Raw genomic sequence first — 20,995 nt, 5'->3', positions numbered from 1 at the left:
CAGGAGCTGTTTGGAACTTGGCACCTTTGAATGACACCCTGTCTGTAAAAACAAACAGCTTTTTAATCTCCACTCAGAAAGAACTTCACAAATCAGTTCACAACTCTCCTCACTTTTCCCAGTGAGAAACACAAGCCCTCAGAGCCTCATTGTAACCCTGGAGGAAAACATCAGGGAGGGAACACATGGGAGAGAATGGAGAGACCATCCTGTTGTGATCACTGCCTGAGGGTTTGGGGATTAGTCACTCTCCTGATGCTGCTGACGTGGTGCTAGGGACAGGGCTCATTTCAGAAGGGAAATGAACTGGGAAAAGCTGGGTAAAAGGGTAGATGCTGCTGAATGAATCATAGATAGTCAGGCGTCTGCTCCTGCAGCAGATCATTGGGAAGCTCCCTCCTCCCCACCCCTTCTCCAGGACTGCCCCCTTTCCCCCTCCTACCTCCAGATCCTTAGTCAGGCAGAGGGAGAAGGGGAGGGGTGGACTGCAGAAGAAGCTGCTCCAGCTACTGACTCATGCACAGGAAGAAGAGCAGTAGCAGCTGCAGAAGAGGGATGACGGGGGGAAGCAGGGGTAATAAGGCAGCAGCATCTTTCTGCCTGGCTGGGGTACTTTACCTGGCAACAGTCACCTTCTCTCAGCTGACAGATGGGAGGGAAGCCAGAGCAAACTGGACACAGGAGAAGGTGGGTCACAGTTGTATTTCTCAAACTGGTTCTTGTCTTCTCACCCCCACTTAAATGCAGTGTGGCTTTGGCGTATGTGTGTGTGGGGAGGGAGGGGAGATCAGCAGCTGAGCTGTTTAAACCAGGCCTGCCTCTCAGTCAGGAGGCTTCTGGAAGAGGAGTTCAGACAGACACTTTCATTTGATCCCTACTCCTTCCCTGTAAGAGAAGACATCGGCATGAATTGCATCTTTGTTGTGCAGCCTGTGGCTGTGATCAGGGTTCTGTCTTCAGTGTAAGAGCTGCTGTTGTGATAATACAGTGTGGGTGGATGGGCTAAGTTCTCTGAGCCACCCACAACATAGAGATCAGAGTGAATCTTAGCTTATTGTTATTTAGAGAGCACTGTCAGTGTACATAATACAGACTCAGACAGGTAAAGAGATAACATGCCCTTCATCATAATTTAATGGCTGCAGATAATTCTTTTTCTCAATGTGTTATTGTGATATGAGATTCACACTAACCTAGCATTGGCAACTCAACAAGAGAAACATTTTGCAGAGAATTGTTGAACTTGGTGGGGAAAAAAAAAAGAAAATGAGAGATTAAAATGATTCAGAGAGTATTATATGTTGGTCTGAGGAAAAGAAGGGCTCTGTTAAAATAGTAAATTCTGTCTAGCATGGAACATATAAGTAGGGGCTATAGCAGATAATGACAACAGAACTGCTGCATCATTATTTGGAAAGAAGATATTAGCATGTTTTGTTTCATCCAGTGTTTTCATCCATTTGTGTTTCTTAAAAAAAAAAAAAAATGTAAACCAATTACAATAAGAAGATTAGAATCATAGACTTTAAGGTCAGAAGGGACCATTATGATAGTCTTGTCTGACCTCCTGCACCACGCAGGCCACAGAATCTCACCCACCCACTCCTGCAACAAACTCCTAACCCATGTCTGAGCTACTGAAATCCTCAAATCGTGGTTTAAAGACTTTGAGGTGCAGAGACTCCTCCAGCAAGTGACCCATACCCCATGCTGCAGAGGAAGACAAAACCCCCCCCCAGGGCCTCTGCCAGTCTGCCCTGGAGGACAATTCCTTCCAGACCCCAAATATGGTGATCAGCTAAACCCTGAGCATGTGGGCAAGACTCACCTTTCCTGGGTGGCTGGCTGAACTCTCTGTAGTAACTCAGATCCCACCCCATCCATCACAGACCATTGGGCATATTTACCACTAATAGTCAAAGATCAATTAATTGCCACAATTAGGCTATCCCATTATACCATCCCCTCCATAAACTTATCAAGCTTAGTCTTGAAGCCAGATAGGTCTTTTGCCCCCACTGCTTCCCTTGGAAGGCTGTTCCAGAACTTCACTCCTCCGATGGTTAGAAAGCTTAGTCTAATTTCAAGTCTAAACTTCCTAACGGCCAGTTTATATTCTTTTGGTTTTTATATCCACATTGGTACTGAGCTTAAATAATTCCTCTCGCTCCCTGGTATTTATCCCTCTGATATATTTATAGAGAACAATCATATCTCCCCTCAGCCTTCTTTTAGTTAGATCTCAGGATTAATACTTACTGAGAGAGAATAATACAGCAGTAAAAATACAGGCAGACACTCAAAATATAACCGTTATTTGGCCTGATTATGAAACACAAACATGGTTTCTTCATGCAGAAGTTATTTGAGTCACATGAAATATAATAGATTGTAGAGCTTCAAGTTTAATTTAATCAAGTGTTCCAAGACTTTCAAATGGAAAAAATGTTCAAGACCCATTTTGAGTTGATTGTAAAGAATCTGAGCCCGAAGTTCATCTAGAATTGACTGTCTTCCAGTAATCTGATGTAACATCCAATGATGTACAGGGCTGCAGTCAGAATTTACCAGGGCCAGGACAAGATGGCAAGAGAGGTTCCCTTCTGTTCTATTTTTCATTAACTTCCCCTTTGTCATCTTCTCACATCCTCATTTTACCATTTGTTTTAATTATTTTACTTTAAAAAAAAAAAGTCTGTGCCCAGTAGAATTCTGTTTGGCTCATTGTTATGTATTCATATTTATCTTTCCAGATGTAACCCATAGGGGCAACACTGTAGACCACTGAGCAAATATCTAATTGAGGCTGAGTCCATGGTTACACTGGTCATTACAGAAAATGCTAAGCAGCATCAGTGCCTCTCTCCAGCTCTCTTTCTCACCACACATACTCTCCCTCTCTTTACCCCACCCACCCACTCTACTCACTCTGTCCTATCTACCAAGCGAATCCAGTTGCCATTGATTTCAGCAAAAACATCAGGCCTTCAACCCCACCCCTCATCACTGTAACCCTTCTACCAGGTGGAGTTGGCAGCAACGATAGCTGGGTTCGCTGTCTAGGGCAGTGGTTTTCAAACTGAAGTATGTGTACTCCTAGGGGTACGCAAGCTCTCATCAAAGGGTAATGGCGGACAATGCATTTTATTACACACTGTAATGGCGGACAATGCCTAGTCCTACTAAATAAAATGCAGTCTAATCATAGGTATATTATGATCCTATCTCAGATGGGGGTATGTGGTAGACTACATTATTTGGAAAGGGGTACATAGTCTAAGAAGTTTGAAAACCACTGCTCTAGGAGTTTCTCTTAGCAACAGAAAATAGAACCAGCTCAACCCCCATCCAGTCGTCTGGAAAAATGAAACACCGTGGCTGGGCACTTCTAAGAGGTAATACTTTCCCTCTCGCAAGCTCTGAATCTGTGGATAACAAAAGAAAACTTTTATTAAAAGGGGATCCAATGTTTGTTTGGGAAAACACCACAACCATAATTCAAAAGCATGTGACCACAGGCAAACACCCACCCCACAGTGTTTTGGGCAGTGTCCTTTGCCTCAGTTTCACACCATAAGGTGTGAAACTCCAACAAGCTGCTACACTCCTGTTGCTCTCTCTCTCCCTCCTCTCTCGGTCACCAGTGGCTGCCGTCCCCTGCTACGGCTGTCTCTCTGCTGCCGCCATTGCTGCTGTCTTCCATTGGTATTACGTCACATTCTGAGGTTCCATTCCAGCTCTCAGGGATACCTGCAGGTAGTGGGGAACCTCACTGCTGGTGTAGTTGCTAAGTTGCCTTTAACTGTTCCCACATAAGTGCTAAGGCTCCGCCCCTAGGCTTCCTCAGCAGTGAGGACAGCTCAAGGAATCACCAACTGGAAACAAGGACTCTTAATGGAGCTTAATCAGGTCTATCATTAAATGCTGGAGAGGGATAGATCAAATAGTGTCTAGGATGTTTCTCAAATGTGGCAAAATGATCTGCACCCTATACTGCCATTTTTAGAGTCAACTTTGAGAGAAGACCCACGCTCCTAAGGGGTTGTTGTCCTTATTACTGGCGGATGCCACAGGAAATAGGATTAGCACTCAATATATTGTTAATATAGTACAATATGTTGTTTGCATTCTATAGCATCACGTTTGTCATATTAAAGAAAACACAAACTACCTAACAGATAATAGATGCCTCTTTTTCCTTCTGCAGTACTCCCACCAACCAAGTATTTTAACTTTTGCTGGTATCCGGCAAGTTGCAGCACACACAGATGTTTCTCGAATGTGGCAAAATGATCTGCACCCTATACTGATAGAGAGATACCCAGGATCACCAGGAAATTATGCTGTGCGTCAGGTGAGACTACATCCTCTGGACACACTAAGGATATCATCTGTTGTTTGTATTCTGGTAGTGCCCTCAGTGTATGAGGCTCTGGCCACCCATGTGTAGAGACACATTTGCTGCATTCAGTAAGACCACTACCATCAGAAGACTGAGAAATGTCATCCATAAAGACACAATATCAAGGCTGACAGGCCCAAAACTTAATCTACTTTAAATTCTATTCCCTAATTTTACACAGCTCCAACAAGTATTATGTATGAAAGAAAATCAATGTTAAATATATATGTAAGTGAGAGTACTCCATGTAACCTAAAATCAGCTTAGCTGGATGTCTTTGTGCTCACACAAACATGCCATTTTTGCACAGTTGCCTTTGGAACTTCACATGAGGGGCAAGTTAAATGTCTTCCCTGAAGAGGTCTTACTGATTTTGAGGAGGAAGGGCTTACAGAGTTGCTCCAAAGATTATCTAGTGGTGGGTAGGACCATGATGCAATTTGACATTTTGCCTGCTCTGGATTACTATAGTTTATCAAGAAGCTACAGTGTTTTTAAAAGGTACATAGGACCAGGACTCAGGGCTTCCTTTGCTTGTCTTTCCACCTATTCACTGTGCCACCCAGGGCAAGTTACTTTACTTTTCCAGTTTCAATGACCACATCTGTAATGTGGGGATATCAGTTCTTTATCTCAGAGGAGTAACATGAGGCTTAATTCATTAATGCTTTTAAAGCACTTTGGGAGCCCTGGAAGAAAGGTGCTGTAGAACTTTGAAATAGAACTGTTGGCAAAATGCAGCCCTGGTATAACTCCAGTAACTTCAGGGGAGTTGCATGTATGTGCTAGAACCAGGCCTAGTCTTGGTCACTCTTCTATAACAGTCCTGGGGAACTTTAGGAAAGGAATGAAACTATAATAAAGTTATATAGAAATCGCCCTAAAAACCTATGGCATTTAAAGGGACACTGCCATCAGAAATCTAATCAGTTTCCAAAAAGTGAGTTACATGCTGCTGGTGAGAGCTGCTTTCTGCATCAGCTGGGCCATGATCTGAAGATACCATTGAAGATGACAGGAGGCTCAAAGAGAGGGACTCAGCCTTCACACACCCAGTGCCATGACTGGACAGATATTTTAATACATTAACTAGAGAGATTCAGTCTTAGCTAGGTGACATTTTGATTACAATGGCCTTACTGATAGTGAAACTACTTCTATATAAAAAGAAAAGTAGGACTTGTGGCACCTTAGAGACTAACCAATTTATTTGAGCATAAGCTTTCATGAGCTACAGCTCACTTCATCCGATGCATGCAGTGGAAAATACAGTGGGGATATTTATATACACAGAGAACATGAAACAATGGGTCTTACCATACACAGTGTAAAGAAAGTGATCAGGTAAGGTGAGCTATTACCAGCAGGAGAGAAAAAAAAAACACCTTTTGTAGTCATAATCAAGGTGGGCCATTTCCAGCAGTTGACAAGAACGTCTGAGGTACAGTGGGGGGTGGTAGTAAACATGGGGAAATAGTTTTACTTTGTGTAATGACACATCCACTCCCAGTCTCTATTCAAGCCTAGGTTAATTGTATCCAGCTTGCAAATTAATTCCAATTCAGCAGTCTCTCGTTGGAGTCTGTTTTTGAAGGATTGCCACCTTTAGGTCTGTAATCGAGTGACCAGAGAGATTGAAGTGTTCTCCGACTGGTTTTTGAATGTTATAATTCTTGATGTCTGATGTGTCCATTTAGTCTTTTACGTAGAGACTGTCCAGTTTGCCCCTCTGCCATGTACATTGGCCATTGCTGGCACATGATGGCGTATATCACATTGGTAGATGCGCAGGTGACACTTCAGAAACAAACTCCAACAAGAGACTGCTGAATTGGAATTAATTTGCAAACTGGATACCATTAACTTAGGCTTGAATAAAGACTGGGAGGGGCTGTGTCATTACACAAAGTAAAACTATTTCCCCATGTTTCTCCCCCTCCCCGCTGTTCCTCAGACGTTCTTGTCAACTGCTGGAAATGGCCCACCTTGATTATCACTACAAAAGGTTCCCCCACCCCCGCTCTCCTGCTGGTAATAGCTCACCTTACCTGATTACTCTCGTTACAGTGTGTATGGTAACACCCATTGTTTCACGTTCTGTGTATATAAATCTCCCCACTATATTTTCCACTGAATGCATCCGATGAAGTGAGCTGTAGCTCACGAAAGCTTATGCTCAAATAAATTTGTTAGTCTCTAAGATGCTACAAATCCTCCTTTTTCTTTTTGCGGATACAGACTAACACGGCTACTACTCTGAAACCTACTTTTATATAGTCCATCTTTTTAAAATCAACAAGTAGTAGTTAAACAGCACCAGGCCTAGCATGGAACCTTGACTCCCGCACCTCCTGTTAACATTTTGCCATGTTGAAAACTGACCATTTACTCCCACTCTATTTTTTGTTGCTACATTTATGTAAACAGAGTAATCTAAGCGCTAATTTGTAGCTAGTTCTGCATCGATGCAGACATAAGGGGAAAGAGCACAAGGGGTCTTTTCCCCAGCCCACCTTGTACCCCTTTCAAGGACCAGCACAACCCTTGTCCTTGCTCAACACAATTGCAAGGATCAGGAGTCTTCTACTGCTGGAGCTACTGGAGACTCTACAGTGGGTGAAGAGGGTTCAAAGGTGGCATACTGACTAGCAGAGTTGAATCTGCACATGAGGGGTATCCAAATGGCACCTGTAAATAGTCTCTGCTCTCGGGTGACCGAGTCAACCAGAACACCTCTTGGGATTCTCACCAGTGTGGAACCACTCTGTGCCCCCAACCAGCCATGCAGGCTGTGGCTTAACAGCACCACCATAGCCCATTGTGTCCAATTAATGAACTTGCCAATCTGTAGTTGGCGTGGAAAAATGAAGCTTGTTTCAATGGCAGTGAGTGTCCATAGTATCTAGTTCTGAGGTACCTAGGTGATTTACTGGCTGTCAGCCAAACTAAAGGAAAAAATAGCAGAGCAGAGTCTGAGGCATGGTAACCACATGGCATGTTCAAGTGGGGGATCTTTGCTGCTATGGGTAACAACAATGTACGAAAATATCCTTATGACAACATAGAAACACTCTCCATTGTCAGCACGGAGAGGAGAGTTTTGTTAAAACATAATAGAGCTGCAGGGAAGCTCCATTCCATTCTGTGGAAAGGTACAAATTCCACTTTAAATTCAGTCCAGGGGTCGAGATGTACAGCTAGAACTACATACTCCTATCAATCCACTGCAGAACACCCACTGATGCCAAAGGCAGGTTTGCAAACAGGACAAGGGTAAAATACTTGTTGCTGCATGAACTTTCAGAACGCTACCCAGAACAAAATGGAAACCATTCAAGGTGACACTTTTGTTATTGATTTCAGTGGGAGCAAAAATCCCATTGATCTTAATAGGAGCTGGCTCGGGCTCTTCACTGTCTGCTAGTTCCCCAGTTAGAAGCTTTTTTCCACTATTTATCTAAATAGAGAGAAATATGTCCTTGAGAGAATACTTAAGAGACCAATAAAAATAAGTTGCTTAACACAGATGGTCTTCTCAAATAAAGATGATGCAGAACCCTCTGTACTGGATCCATTTGGGGGGGATATTTTAGAGGCAATCTTTCAAGGCAGGACATTGCCTAATAGGAGTGGTCTATTATACAGATTCCATTGTTTTCATTTTTGCCCTCACATTGAATTATATTTTAGTTGTTCTCCAGTGTTCCATTCTTTGCTCAGTTTATAGAGAAGAGACTATTTAGTTGTTTCCTGTTGAACTCTTAAGCCTCGTTCAAGTCACTTGCTATTTGTAAGGCACATTTCTTGTAGAAAGCAAACAGTGTTATTGGTACTGCAGTAGCACCTAGAGGCTGCCATCACTGATCATTATGCTAGGCACTTTACAAACATATACTAAAAGATAATCCCTGCCCCAAAGAGTTTACAATCTTAGCATATAACAAGACACAACAGGAGAGAGGCCAAGCAAATGGGGTGATAGTGGAGGAAGAGAATGTAGCAGTGAAACAAAGATGGTGATTACCACAAGCAGAACTCAGTCCCATTAGCTGCCTGGTGATAGAAAATGCTTATTATAATTACAGTGGCCCTTACAGAAAAATTAAAAAGCTAATACTGTAAACTAGCTACTGATATAGTTTGTTTGCAAACGTCTGTTAGATGCTTACCAATATTAATGTGATTTTTTTTTTTTTTTTTTTTTTTTTTTTACAATTCCAGCATATCAAGCGCCGTATTCAAAGTTTGCAGGCTGGCTGGGTAGTCAAAGAAGATACGTTTCAGGGATACACGCCCTATGGATACCGAACGTTCTCCAATATCATCAGCACCCTCAATCCTTCTGCCAAGCGCCATCTGGTGCTTGCTTGCCACCATGACTCAAAATACTTCGGTCCACAGTGGGATGGCAGAGTGTTTGTGGGAGCCACTGACTCAGCTGTGCCCTGCGCTATGTTATTGGAGCTAGCACGTGCCCTAGACAGCCGGCTTCAGTCAATTAAGGTACTTGTTTCTTTTTCTCTTTTGCATGCTTCCGTGATAGCTGAGCCTTATGTGGCTTCTGTATTGTTGTTCTCAATGATCATGGACCTGATCCTCCTCCTACTGATGTTAATGGCACAACTCCCATTGATTTTAAAGGGGAGCAGAACTGGGACCCAGGTCTATTACTGCACAAGAGTTTAACTTCACATCATAAAAAAAAATGAGGAAGCATCGATAGATGCACAATGGTATCAGAGAGGTTTGAGCAGTTCCATAGCATGCTATGGAAATAATACATTTTTACTTAGTTGAAGACTGGAGACTTTTAAAAAGAATTCTAACCACAGGTATACAGAACCATGCTTTTAAAAAAGTAACCTACTAGTGTCAGCTTTCAGGATGTAGGATACACGAATAATCTCGGTTTCTAAGTCTGATACCATTAAATGAATGATTAAACAACACAAACACAATAACGCTTCATAATTACACGTGAAGGGTGAATAATTCAATATATCAAAGCTATCATCATAAATGCATGGATTTTAAGGCCCAAAGAGATTATGAACATCTAGTCCGATCTCTTCTGTAACACAGGCCATAGAATGCCATGTAGTAATTCCTGCACCAAGCCCAGTCACTCAAGAAGACATTGAGAAGGGTATGGTGTATTTCTCTCTGTAACTGCTAGGCCTTTGCTTTGTGTATACCGCACTTTTAAATCTCTAGGAAGTCTACTGTTTTCTGAGATAGGCAGCCATTTGGAGGGAGAGTGAGAGTTACAGCAGCCTGTTACAGAGGAAATACATACACCATCTTCTAATGGCAACTTCACTTCTGGCTTTTTTTTCTTGTTTTGTTTTAATCTAAGTCAATTATTCAGAATTAAGTATGGGGTGGTCTTGGATTATGGGAAGACATAATACAGGGAGTATAATATATATCAAGTTGTCTGGTGCATGTTAAGAGCGGATGTATGTTGGTACTAGGGCCAGCTGCAGTGCACAAGAAGTTTGTGGCCCTAAAAATCCAGGAGCTATACTACATATTTTTGAGTGCCTTATCTACTATTTCACACATGCAGATATAAAACACTCCTGTAATAGATATGCTTGGGTTTCATATGTAAAGTTGATCAGCTGATCCAATCTCAAAGTACAGATGATAGAGTTTGATTTTGTTGTGTTCTGATGTGAAGTATTTAAGTAATCTAAACATTGTTTTTATGGCTGCAATTGTTCCAAAAGGCTGATATTGTACCTTTTAGTGTTAGTAGCGTATTTGGGGATTTGAACATTAGGAAGTGTTCCAATATTTTTTATCACAAAACTAAGTATGTTATATTACATTATTTCCCCATGGCATATATTAATGAACTGTCATTTAAAAAAATCTTGATTTTTTTTGCATGAACTAGCACAGTTGTTTATATAAACAAATCCTGGTACCAATTTAGAGGTCTGAATCTTTAGCAAGTACTAAGTCAGTATTTAATTTCAATTTTCCATCTCAAGAAGAGGGAGTATTTTAAAGGTGGGTGAAATAATTACTTTCTACAAATGATGGCCTGTGAAATCTGTTAGCAAAGTATTTTGGGATTCATCTGATGAATACATTATCTATGACCTTTTGACTCTACTTGTGGTAGCATAATAGCCTATTATGTTCTAGGCCAAATCTATTAATATACAGTGACTTTGAGTTGTGATTTCTATCTCCATGTTCTTCCAATTTATTTATATTTACATAAAGCTTAAAATACTCTTGTTCATAGATATCTTTTTACATTATTCAGACACAGAACATTTTAAGCAGAAAAAAATCATAGCCATGGATACTAATTTTCTTAAATTAGAGTTACTTTAATTCATATTCTCCTGGTATACATATGGCGGTGATTGAGCTCTGGGTCGACTAAGAGGTCTGTCTCGCAGTGGAAAGAACAAAGAGGAGTAACTGAAATCTCTACAAAATAGCAGGTGTTTCACAGCAGAGCGGATATCAATATTGCCCTGTCTACACAAGGGAAATTTTCTAAGTTTCCCACTATTGTTTACCCTGGTTCAGCTCCAGTGGTAGCAAGGTTGGGAGCCTTAGTGCATAAAGGGCACCGCCAGCTTGTTAACTCTGTTTGGAGTAGGATTAGTGGGTACAATGGTAAAACCACCAATGGCAACTCTCTAGACTAGGGGTCCCAAAGTTACTAATATGGGTGGAACAGACCTGATATTAGTGATGGTGGAAAATTTTAGGATGTGGCCCCAGGTAGACAGCACCTGTGCTGGGAACATGTGGTGGAAGAGAAGACATTCCACATGGATAGCTCCTTTGCAGCCCTAAATACAAATGTCATCCTCTCTGCAGATGGCAGTGCCTTGATTTTTGTTGGTGGCTGAAGAGGAAGGGTCTTTGAGACACTTTTCGGAGTACCTGAGGTGTCAGGGTAATCCTCAAGCCTTCACCTGGTCTAGACCGTAAATACTGGGCTGGTTCCATGGACGTCCATGGTTCTCAGTGTTGACTGAGTTAGCCCGGAGACTCGCCTTGCCTCAAGTAGCAAGTTTCACTTCATCAGTTTTGAAACTCAATATCCTACATAACTAAAATTATTTCCTGTACAAACATCACAAAATAACCATGACAATCAGCTAGTTCAAGTTTCAGCAGAGCCCACACACAGCCCTCTTCAGTGAAATATTGAGAATTTGGTTAGACACAAGTCAATATACCTGCTTGGGTATGTTGATGCCACAGTGTTCCCTTTCCATAATGTGGCAACCAGGGTCCAGACACTCCAAAGGGAGAACAGGGGGTCAAAATCCCAAAGAGTAAGCAACGGAATCAATTGGTTGTGTACAGTGTTATTGTGTATAAAAATATGCCAAGTAAGGTATTTTATGAAAGCTTGTAACATTCTGAACTTGATGGTCTTTATGTATATAGACCGCGGCTCTGAGTCAGTGTATTTGTGTACGTGTAGAGCTGTGCTCATGATTTGTGCTGCAACATTTAGCTCCACCTCACAGCAGAGTGGTGAAGCAATCAGGCATGAGGGGGACTGCATTCCCACCCAACCCTACGAGATTAGCTCCAAGCACCTAGCATTACACAATCCCAGAAAAGACAAACACTGAGCCATTAGGATTACTGGGACAGCATTAAGACATACTGTTTGAAATTTCCCCACCCTAAATAATTAAAACACCATGCCAGGATAGCAACATAGCTTTAAGGCACCCAAAGTTACAAGACAGGCAGTGACAGAACCCTTTACTGGTCTGGGTGAGCCCCAAAATGACACACATCCTGTGCTTTGATTTTAGGGTCAGATTAAGGCTGCACGTCACCCTGCAGAAAAAGAAATGTCACTATTTTAATGACTAATAGTGCTTTGTTCCTCACTGTTTTCATGAGAACCACTACACACAAACATGACAAAAACTACAGCTCATTTTATGAGTCTGCTTGCTGAGGCAGAACTCATTAAGGATTACCACAAATGCTAATCTCAGATGATATTAAATGTTTCAACCACCTTGTTCTGTAGACCTCTCTCAAGTTATTGAATTCATCCTCATACAAGTCAGAGATGTGAAACTTCTAACCACCGACAAGAGTCCTCATAAAGGAATTGTATCAACACAGGCTGCTTTTAAGGCACATGACAGCCTTTATCGTGATACCACAGTATAGGTATGGGAGATTAAAGATGTGCGAAAGTTTGAGTAAGAGTGGTAGTCCTTTTATGTGAGTTGTTAAAAAGGAGCTACTCATAAGAAAGAGCTGCAGGATCGGACCCTATATCAATGTGTATTTCCACAGAAATTGAATATGACATTGCTTTTGACATTCTTCAACAGACCAGCTCAGCCTCCAGGCCAGATCTTTCACTTCAGTTGATTTTCTTTGATGGCGAAGAAGCCTTTGTGCGGTGGTCTCCTACAGATTCCCTCTATGGATCACGACATTTAGCTCAGAAAATGGCATCTACTCCCCATCCACCTGGTGCAACAAACACAAACCAAATACAGAGCATTGTAAGTGAAAACTCCTTTTAATTTCCAAATGAATTCCTAGTTAAATACCGTACAACTAATAAAGAACAGTGAAATCAGCCAAATTCCACCAAGGGAGAACTCCACCAGATAATAGAAGTGAGCATAGGGGGGGTTTTTGTGTTTGGTTTTTTTTTGAGAGGCCTTACTTGCTTTCTGCTTCTCCTTCCTTTGCCACTTCAGTGGAAAAAGCAGGGACAACTGGAGGCAACTTCTTATTTTTTCTGCAGGAAAAAGTGTGAGTTGCAACTGCTCACACCAAGTCTGAATCTGGCCCATTGCATTTTGCAAATCACGCTGCTTTTTTTCCCCCTGGTTAAAGGTGCTGTTGTATATTAAACCTCACTCCTGCCTCTCATTAGCTCTCTTCTCACATAGTGAGTTGATTACTGGTTCTTTGCTCAGAATTAGTGAAGAGAGAAGTAGTGAAGTCCTACTCTGTCACTTGTACTCATATTTTCAGTATGGCACATTATTTCTTTAGAAGACTTTTTTCATGAAGCTAAAAGTTTTCATTTTTGTTTTACTCCTGTAGGATCTGTTTGTGCTACTGGATTTAATTGGTGCTTCAAACCCAACCTTTCCCAATTATTTTTCAAACACTGCCCGATGGTTTAACAGACTTCAAGCAATCGGTAAGGAGGATTATCCATCAAAGTAAGGGCTCAAGCCTGAAAGCCCTCTTCAGCAGGGTCATTCCTCCCCTGGAATTCAACAGGAATTCTTCATGCAAAAGAGTTGTAGGTTCAGACTCTAAAATTGGGGTCGCCACTTCCAACCAAAGCAAGTTATTAAAATTTTTAAGGTGCTTGTTTTTGGTAAAATTGTCCTTGCTAAACTCTTTGTTTTACTAACACTTATGGCGGTTTTCCAATATTTGGAATTATGTGAACCAGGTAACAAATTGTGTTTTATGATCTGGGAATTAATTTTTTCTCATTCGTGAGACTAAAGAAATAAAAAAAAAATCTAACTTTTAGCAGGATCTTGAAAACTGCTATGAAAACTCTAGTAGATTTGTGACCACTAATGAAATGGCTCAAAGGGTAGCCTAGGAGCATGGGAGCCAAAACACATGGGTTCTAAGACTGTCACTGTGGGACCTTGGGCAGGTCACTTACACCCTTTGTGCTTGTTATCCCCATTTTACATATGGGGAAACAGCCATCTCGGGATCCTCCACTGACTGCTGCCAGGGGAACACACATAATTGTTTCCAATTTTTTTTCCACTGATGTGAAAAATATCCTATACTACATGAGAAAAGTTGTTCAGTTGACTATTATTTGAAGGATATTTTACTGTCAAGTATAACAAACTTTGTTTCAATTGTGAATTGTAGAACGAAAGTTACATGGCTTGGGTTTGCTGAAGAATCACCCTTCTGAAAGGCAGTATTTCCGGGGTAATGCTGCTCAAGGGTTGATTGAGGATGACCATATTCCATTTTTAAGAAGAGGTACTGGAATCCATTTTAAATATTTCCTAACTAGCACATGAGTTTACTGCAGTTTTAGGGGCAGATGCTTATTTTAAGCAAGTGAGTATTGTGTACAGGCCAGCATTTGCTAACTTAGCTCCTTAAATCTGAGGCTCCTAAATACATTTTCAGAGGGGCTAAGCACCACTGACCCCAAAGAAATTTCATAGCAAAAGAACACAAATCTTCCTTTTCCAAAAGCACAGCTTCTCACTATCTGAGATCAAAGGAATTTCAGTACACGCACTAGTCAGTTTGTTACAGCACAATTGAGATTAGTGAAATCTATTCTTCACCTTGGCATTCACAAGTATAAAAGGGGAACTTGGCTTAGAGATTTGATTGAACTGATATTGAGAGCCTTAGACAATCCCAGGAATTTTTTCAATGGCTTCTCCAGTATTTGTCCTCCCTACTTTAATTATGAGGCTTGTCCTGATCCCCAGCCTGCTTCTGTTGCCAATCTCCCATTCTTGTGCGTTTACTCTAACCAGCTCCAGGGCTTTGGCAAATGCAAAACTGGTGTTCAGTCCAGCCCACGCTTCCCTGAAGGTCAGATCATGCACAACTGAGTAGGGCAGTGAGCACAGTATGGCGCAGCTCATAGTTGAGGAAAGCAGGGCAGGTGCCACTGAGACATAGCCTGTTAAACACCTTTTCATGTATGAGCTATGGCAAGGATACCAAAAAGAGGCCTCAGTGAAAAGGTGGAGAAGAGCCACTACAGTCACCAGACACTACAGGTGACAAACTCCTCTAACATCATGGTTAGGAAGCAGAGAGAGGTGCATCTTAACTGTTTGCTTTTGGGAAGCTGTGCAAACAAGGGGCTGGTAGGGAACAGGATGCAGGGAAAAAAAATTAAGTGGAGAAGGAATTTAATTGTCCCTCCCCCAAAACAGTTAAGTACCACAACCACACCCACTCCTCCAATGGCTTGGTGCCTGAGGCTTTCACCTAACCAGCATTACAGAGCCATCATGCTGGGAATGCTGGTAGCTTAGGTCTGGTCTACGTTGGGGGGGGGGGAGAAGGGGGAATTGATCTAAGTTACACAACTTCAACGTAGCTGAAGTTGACGTACTTAAATCTACTCACCGCGGTGTCTTCACTGTGGTGAGCTGAAAGCTGCTGCTCCCCCATCAACACTGCCTGCGCCTCTCGCTCCAGTGGAGTACTGGAGTCGACAGGAGAGTGCTCAGCGGTCAATTTATCATGTCTAGACTAGACACGCTAAATCGACCCCCCCCCCCCCCCGGATCAAGCACTGCCCGTTGATCCTGTAATGTGGATAAGACCTTAGTGGAACAAAGGGTGCTCCATTTTACAAGGCAGTAATGGGGTAAGTAAGTCACCCTAACCAATCCTCATCAGGGAACTGGAAAATTGGTATGTAGAACAGAGCACCACTAACATTACAACAGGTTTCAGAGTAACAGCCGTGTTAGTCTGTCTTCGCAAAAAGAAAAGGAGTACTTGTGGCACCTTAGAGACTAACCAATTTATTTGAGCGTGAGCTACAGCTCACTTCATCAGATGCGTACTGTGGAAACTGTAGAAGACATTATATATACACACAGAGACCATGAAACAATACCTCCTCCCACCCACTGTCCTGCTGGTAATAGCTTATCTAAAGTGATCATCAAGTTGGGCCATTTCCAGCACAAATCCAGGTTTTCTCACCCTCCACCCCCCCCCCCCAAACTCACTCTCCTGCTGGTAATAGCCCATCCAAAGTGACCACTCTCTTCACAATGTGTATGATAATCAAGGTGGGCCATTTCCAGCACAAATCCAGGTTCTCTCACTCCCTCACCCCCCTCCAAAAACCACACACACAAACTCACTCTCCTGCTGGTAATAGATTATCTAAAGTGACAGCCCCGCAACCTGAAGCAAATACTCACCAACAACCACATACCACACAACAGAACCACTAACCTATCCTTGCAACAAAGCCCGTTGCCAACTGTGCCTACATATCTATTCAGGGGACACCATCACAGGGCCTAATAACATCAGCCACACTATCAGAGGCTCGTTCACCTGCACATCTACCACTGTGATATGTGCCAGCAATGCCCCTCTGCCATTTACATTGGTCAAACTGGACAGTCTCTACGTAAAAGAATAAATGGACACATCAGATGTCAAGAATTATAACATTCATAAACCACTCAGAGAACACTTCAATCTCTCTGGTCATGCAATCACAGACATGAAGGTCGCTATCTTACAACAAAAAACTTTCAAATCCAGACTCCAGTGAGAAACTGCTGAATTGGAATTCATTTGCAAATTGGATACTATTAATTTAGGCTTGAATAGAGACTGGGAGTGGCGAAGTCATTATGCAAGGTAGCCTATTTCCCCTTGTTTTTTCCTAAACCACCCCACCCCCCCGACGTTCTGGTTAAACTTGGATTTAAACTTGGAGAGTGGTCAGTTTGGATGAGCTATTGCCAGCAGGAGAGTAAGTTTGTGTGTGTGTGTGTATTTTGGGGGTGTGTGTGTGAGAGAGCCTGGATTTGTGCTGGAAATGGCCCACCTTGATTACCATGCACATTGTAGGGAGAGTGGTCACTTTGGATAAGCTATTACCAGCAGGAGAGTGAGTCTGTGTGTGGGGGGGGCAGAGGGTGAGAAAACCTGGATTTGTGCTGGAAATGGCCCAACTTGATGATCACTTTAGATAAGCTATTACCAGCAGGACAGTGGGGTGGGAGGAGGTATTGTTTCATGGTCTCTGTGTGTATATAATGTCTTCTGCAGTTTCCACGGTATGCATCCGATGAAGTGAGCTGTAGCTCACGAAAGCTCATGCTCAAATAAATTGGTTAGTCTCTAAGGTGCCACAAGTACTCCTTTTCTTTTTACTAACATTACGGTACAATAGGCCCATTCAGGGTTGCCCTGGGGGAAAGCTACAGTGCTACAATGCATCCTTCTCCATAGCTCTCAGGTAAGCACAGTAGGAGCATAACTGCAAGGCTGAGAGTTGCTGTGACAGTCCAACCACAACTATTGTCACAAGTATTTTTAAAAAGAGCACTGGGAAGGAAAGACTATTTTAGAAATCAGAGGGGTAGCCATGTTAGTCTGTATCCACAAAAACAATGAGGAGTTCAGTGACACCTTACAGACTAACAGAAGATTCCCTTCTCCTCGTGTCAGTATATTTATTTATGTCTGCATCTGTAACTTTTACTCCATACATCCGAAGAAGTGGGTTTTTTTTTTTACCCATGAAAGCTTATGCCCAAATAAATCTGTTAGTCTTTAAGGTGTCGCTGGACGCCTTGTTAATTTTAGGAATTGTACAGTGTAAGTGGTGAGCTTCTGTAGTCACAAGCTGGGTAAGAGGAACAGTGGAAGGAAGCTGTGGAGATACCAGTTTGTTATGGAGTCAGTGTATTGAGTAATAGTCTGACTGTAGCCCTGGATTCCAAATTGTTTAGCGGCTCCACTTGTACAGTAATGCATGCTAATTTACTCACCCAAAAGGCTTGTGTACTATCTCCAAATTCCATCCTCTCTTTCAGGAGTTCAAGTTCTTCACTTGATCCCATCTCCTTTCCCTAAGGTTTGGCACACCATGGACGACAATGAACAAAACCTCAACAAACCCACCGTTGACAACCTCAACAAAATTCTACAAGTGTTTGTGCTAGAATATCTCAATCTGTGATAGCACAGGGGCTCTGAAGCACTGCTCTGTTTTAAATACTGCTACCAGCCCCAAGCATCAAGTTCTTAATCATCTCTCACCAGGAGCTAACTGTGATGGAGAGCATTAAAGGCAAAGCATGATGTGGTGACAACTCTGGTTAGTCAGAAGTCAGCTGTCTTTAGCGGCATAGTCCAGTTAAGTCAGATAAAAATGCCTTTAAACAAGAATTGTCAGCCTGGAAAGAACCTGGTCCTCCCCATCTGACCTGAGGAGAGAGAAGGGAAACCTGAATTTTTACATGTCACTATCACTGTTTTTAGTCCAGACATTAAAACTAAACAGAATCCCAATCCTGAATTCAAATACTTCCTAGGTTAGGGTTTAGCTGCAGTTTTTATAGAGTAACTTTTAAAGTCCAAAGATGGAAATTCAGAACTCATTACCAACCATAAGTGTTCAGATTATGCCTGTTTTGAGAATGGTGTAGAGCTACCCCACCCCAGAAAGAGCTTCCAGAATTCCTGTCATGCTGAGTGAAGCACGCTTAAAACAACAGAGCTTGTGCTTAATCTCTGAGAAGCAGAGAAAGGACCATAAATATCGTCTTCTCCTGTCCTATCCTTTGTGAGGTGGTAGGTTTGTGCTCAAGGTGGGGGCACGAACTACAACTATGCCCTGCCCTTGCGCAGGCTTATAAGATAAGAGTGGATATTGGGAGGGAGGGAAGAGCAGAGTTCCTGCACATACTACGTAGAGTCAACCACAGTTTGTCCCAAAATAAATAAGCCCTTGCAGAACCCACCAGGGAGGGAGGTATTGCAGCACAAAGCAAAATCAGAACTGATCACATTTTAATTAGGTGCATTTTTTAAACTACAGGATTTTAAAAATATTTTTAAATACAATGCAAGATGTAGACTAGTGGCGCTAATGAAATAAGCATTACAGGAGGTGTAAGGGTCCAAAGAATGAGAGTCTAAACACCACACAATGAGGAACAAAAACATCCCAAGAGTGATAACAATTGTCAGGGCACTGGCCTGTATTTTAGATTTTATACAAATAAGCTTTTCTAAAGCTAAGACCAATATTTCCATAACTTCAAATTCCAATAGAAACTTTAAAGGCACTGAACATTTCTTTGCAGTGTTTGCAACCCAAAGTTGCAGCATTGTGCTATTATGAGAATCTGAAAATGACATTTTGATCTTTTATTTTCATTGTCCAAGTTGAGAGAAATGCAAAAGGTAAAAACAGCACAAGATGGATTTTAAATTATTTTCAATTTTAATCATTTAAGTCACTGTTTGTAACAGTGGCAAGAATTGGTTTTTTTTTAAATTAGATTTTTAAACTTTATATCCTTCTATAACCTGGATGCATTCTCTAAAACAGAGCACAATCAACTTCAAAGTTAGATAAACATATATTTAAGTAAATATACAATAAACGTTGTCATATTAATAAATTATTTTGAGTCTTTGCTAGTGTGTGTGTTTTACAGGTTTGGAGAGAACAATTTTAAGTTATAATCATTTGAGGTTTTAACATAAATGACGTTACGCTAAGACACCTATACAATGCCACTAGGCAGAGAAAAAGTATTAACAAAAAGGAAAGATACAGAAACTGCCATGAGTTTAAAGGCTTCTAAGTTATTAATTTTTAAAAAGTGGTTTTTCTGTGGTTTCATGCTCTGTGAGGCCTCTGAAAACAAAATGTATTGGCATTTGTAACATGTATGACATATGTGGAGTTAGATGCTATTACTAAGAAACTGCCTGAAATTATAAAATTCCTACAAGTCTATTCATTGTTTTACACAAACTCACCCATAAAAATTTACTCCTGTCTGAAGTGTGACCTACAAAATCAGTATGGAGCATTTTAGGCTCCCCACTGCTCCTGAGGAAAGTGCTACACTTTTTATCCCTTTGTCGCTAGCAGACACCACCAGCTTTATGAAGTGTCTGAGGTTTCCTCTGGAAGATAAATTTGTATTCAGTTTACTAAGGGTGACTGTATGTCCCGTTTTGGACAGGACAGTCCCTTTTTTAAGCCCTCGCCCGGCTGTCCTGACTTTTTTGGCAAAACTGGGCATTTGTCCCATTCGCTCTTGCCAACTCATCATAAGCTTGCAAGAGCAAACGGAACAAATGCCCAGTTTTACCAAAAAAAGTGTGGTATGACCCATAGCAGGGCATAGAGGAACGTGTGGTGGGGAGATGACTTGGGCAAGTGGCTTGGGCCAGGCCAACCCCACATGAGAGGGGTTGGGCAAGCAGCTCAGGCCAGCCCTGTATGGGCTGAGGGGTGAGCAGTGAAGGCCGAGGGGGATTTGTGGCTCGGGGCAGCCCCACGTGGGTCTGGAGGGTAAACGGCTCGAGCCGGCCCCATGAAGGTGGAGAGGAGCAGCTCAGGACAGCAGCGCATTGAGGTGGGGGGGGGGGCGGGGAAGTGGCTCGGGCAAGCGCCTGGTATCAGTGCCGTGCAGCAGGGAGGTACACAGGGCTCGGGCCAGCCTGGGAATAGGAAAGGGAGTCCTCAGGCTAGCCGCAGGCAGTGTCCCTTTTTCCCTTTTGAAATACATGGTCACCTTAACTTTGCTACCAGCTCCCTATTTAGGGCCTGAACTGAAAGGCACTGAGCAGACACAGATATCATTGACTTCAATGGGTTGCGATAGCTCAGCTCTGGGTGTGAGACTATTCTTGGCCATGACAAGAAGGTCCAGTGGTTCAGGAAACACTCCTTCCCTGGGCTCATAAGAGAACCAGGGACCCTCCCTAAAGAGTTTCCAGTCCCTGGGACTCATCAAAAGAGGCTTACCTGGAATGGCACAAGTCTCAGATCCAGGATGGAGGAAGGCCTCAGCAAAGGAAATGGTCCACAGTGCAACT

At 42.3% G+C, this 20,995-nt stretch overlaps 1 protein-coding gene across 1 annotated transcript; it reads left to right on the top strand.

Annotated features, from left to right (window-relative positions):
- Nucleotides 1-312: 312 nt before the first annotated feature.
- On the top strand, nucleotides 313-19,489 carry QPCT (glutaminyl-peptide cyclotransferase). The gene is made up of 7 exons (XM_084624971.1): nucleotides 313-687; nucleotides 4,208-4,354; nucleotides 8,624-8,905; nucleotides 12,748-12,924; nucleotides 13,478-13,577; nucleotides 14,285-14,401; nucleotides 17,968-19,489. Exons 1-7 carry the CDS (start codon nucleotides 517-519, stop codon nucleotides 18,111-18,113), a joined length of 1,140 nt encoding a protein of 379 aa, XP_084481097.1. The 5' UTR covers nucleotides 313-516; the 3' UTR covers nucleotides 18,114-19,489.
- The last annotated feature ends 1,506 nt before the right edge of the window (nucleotides 19,490-20,995 follow it).

The sequence above is a fragment of the Lepidochelys olivacea genome, assembly GCF_965140295.1.
Source record: "Lepidochelys olivacea isolate rLepOli2 genome assembly, chromosome: 3".
NCBI lineage: Eukaryota > Metazoa > Chordata > Testudines > Cheloniidae > Lepidochelys > Lepidochelys olivacea.
The sequence above is the reverse complement of the archived record's forward strand: the minus strand, read 5'-3'. Positions and strand labels throughout refer to the sequence as shown.

Excerpts from the sequence above, each read along its gene's own strand:
- QPCT (XM_084624971.1), top strand. The coding sequence starts at position 517 with ATGCACAGGAAGAAGAGCAGTAGCAGCTGCAGAAGAGGGATGACGGGG. Across the intron at positions 688-4,207 it reads CAAACTGGACACAGGAGAAG|TACTCCCACCAACCAAGTAT; the intron begins GTGGGTCACAGT and ends TTCCTTCTGCAG. Across the intron at positions 12,925-13,477 it reads CAAACCAAATACAGAGCATT|GATCTGTTTGTGCTACTGGA; the intron begins GTAAGTGAAAAC and ends TTACTCCTGTAG.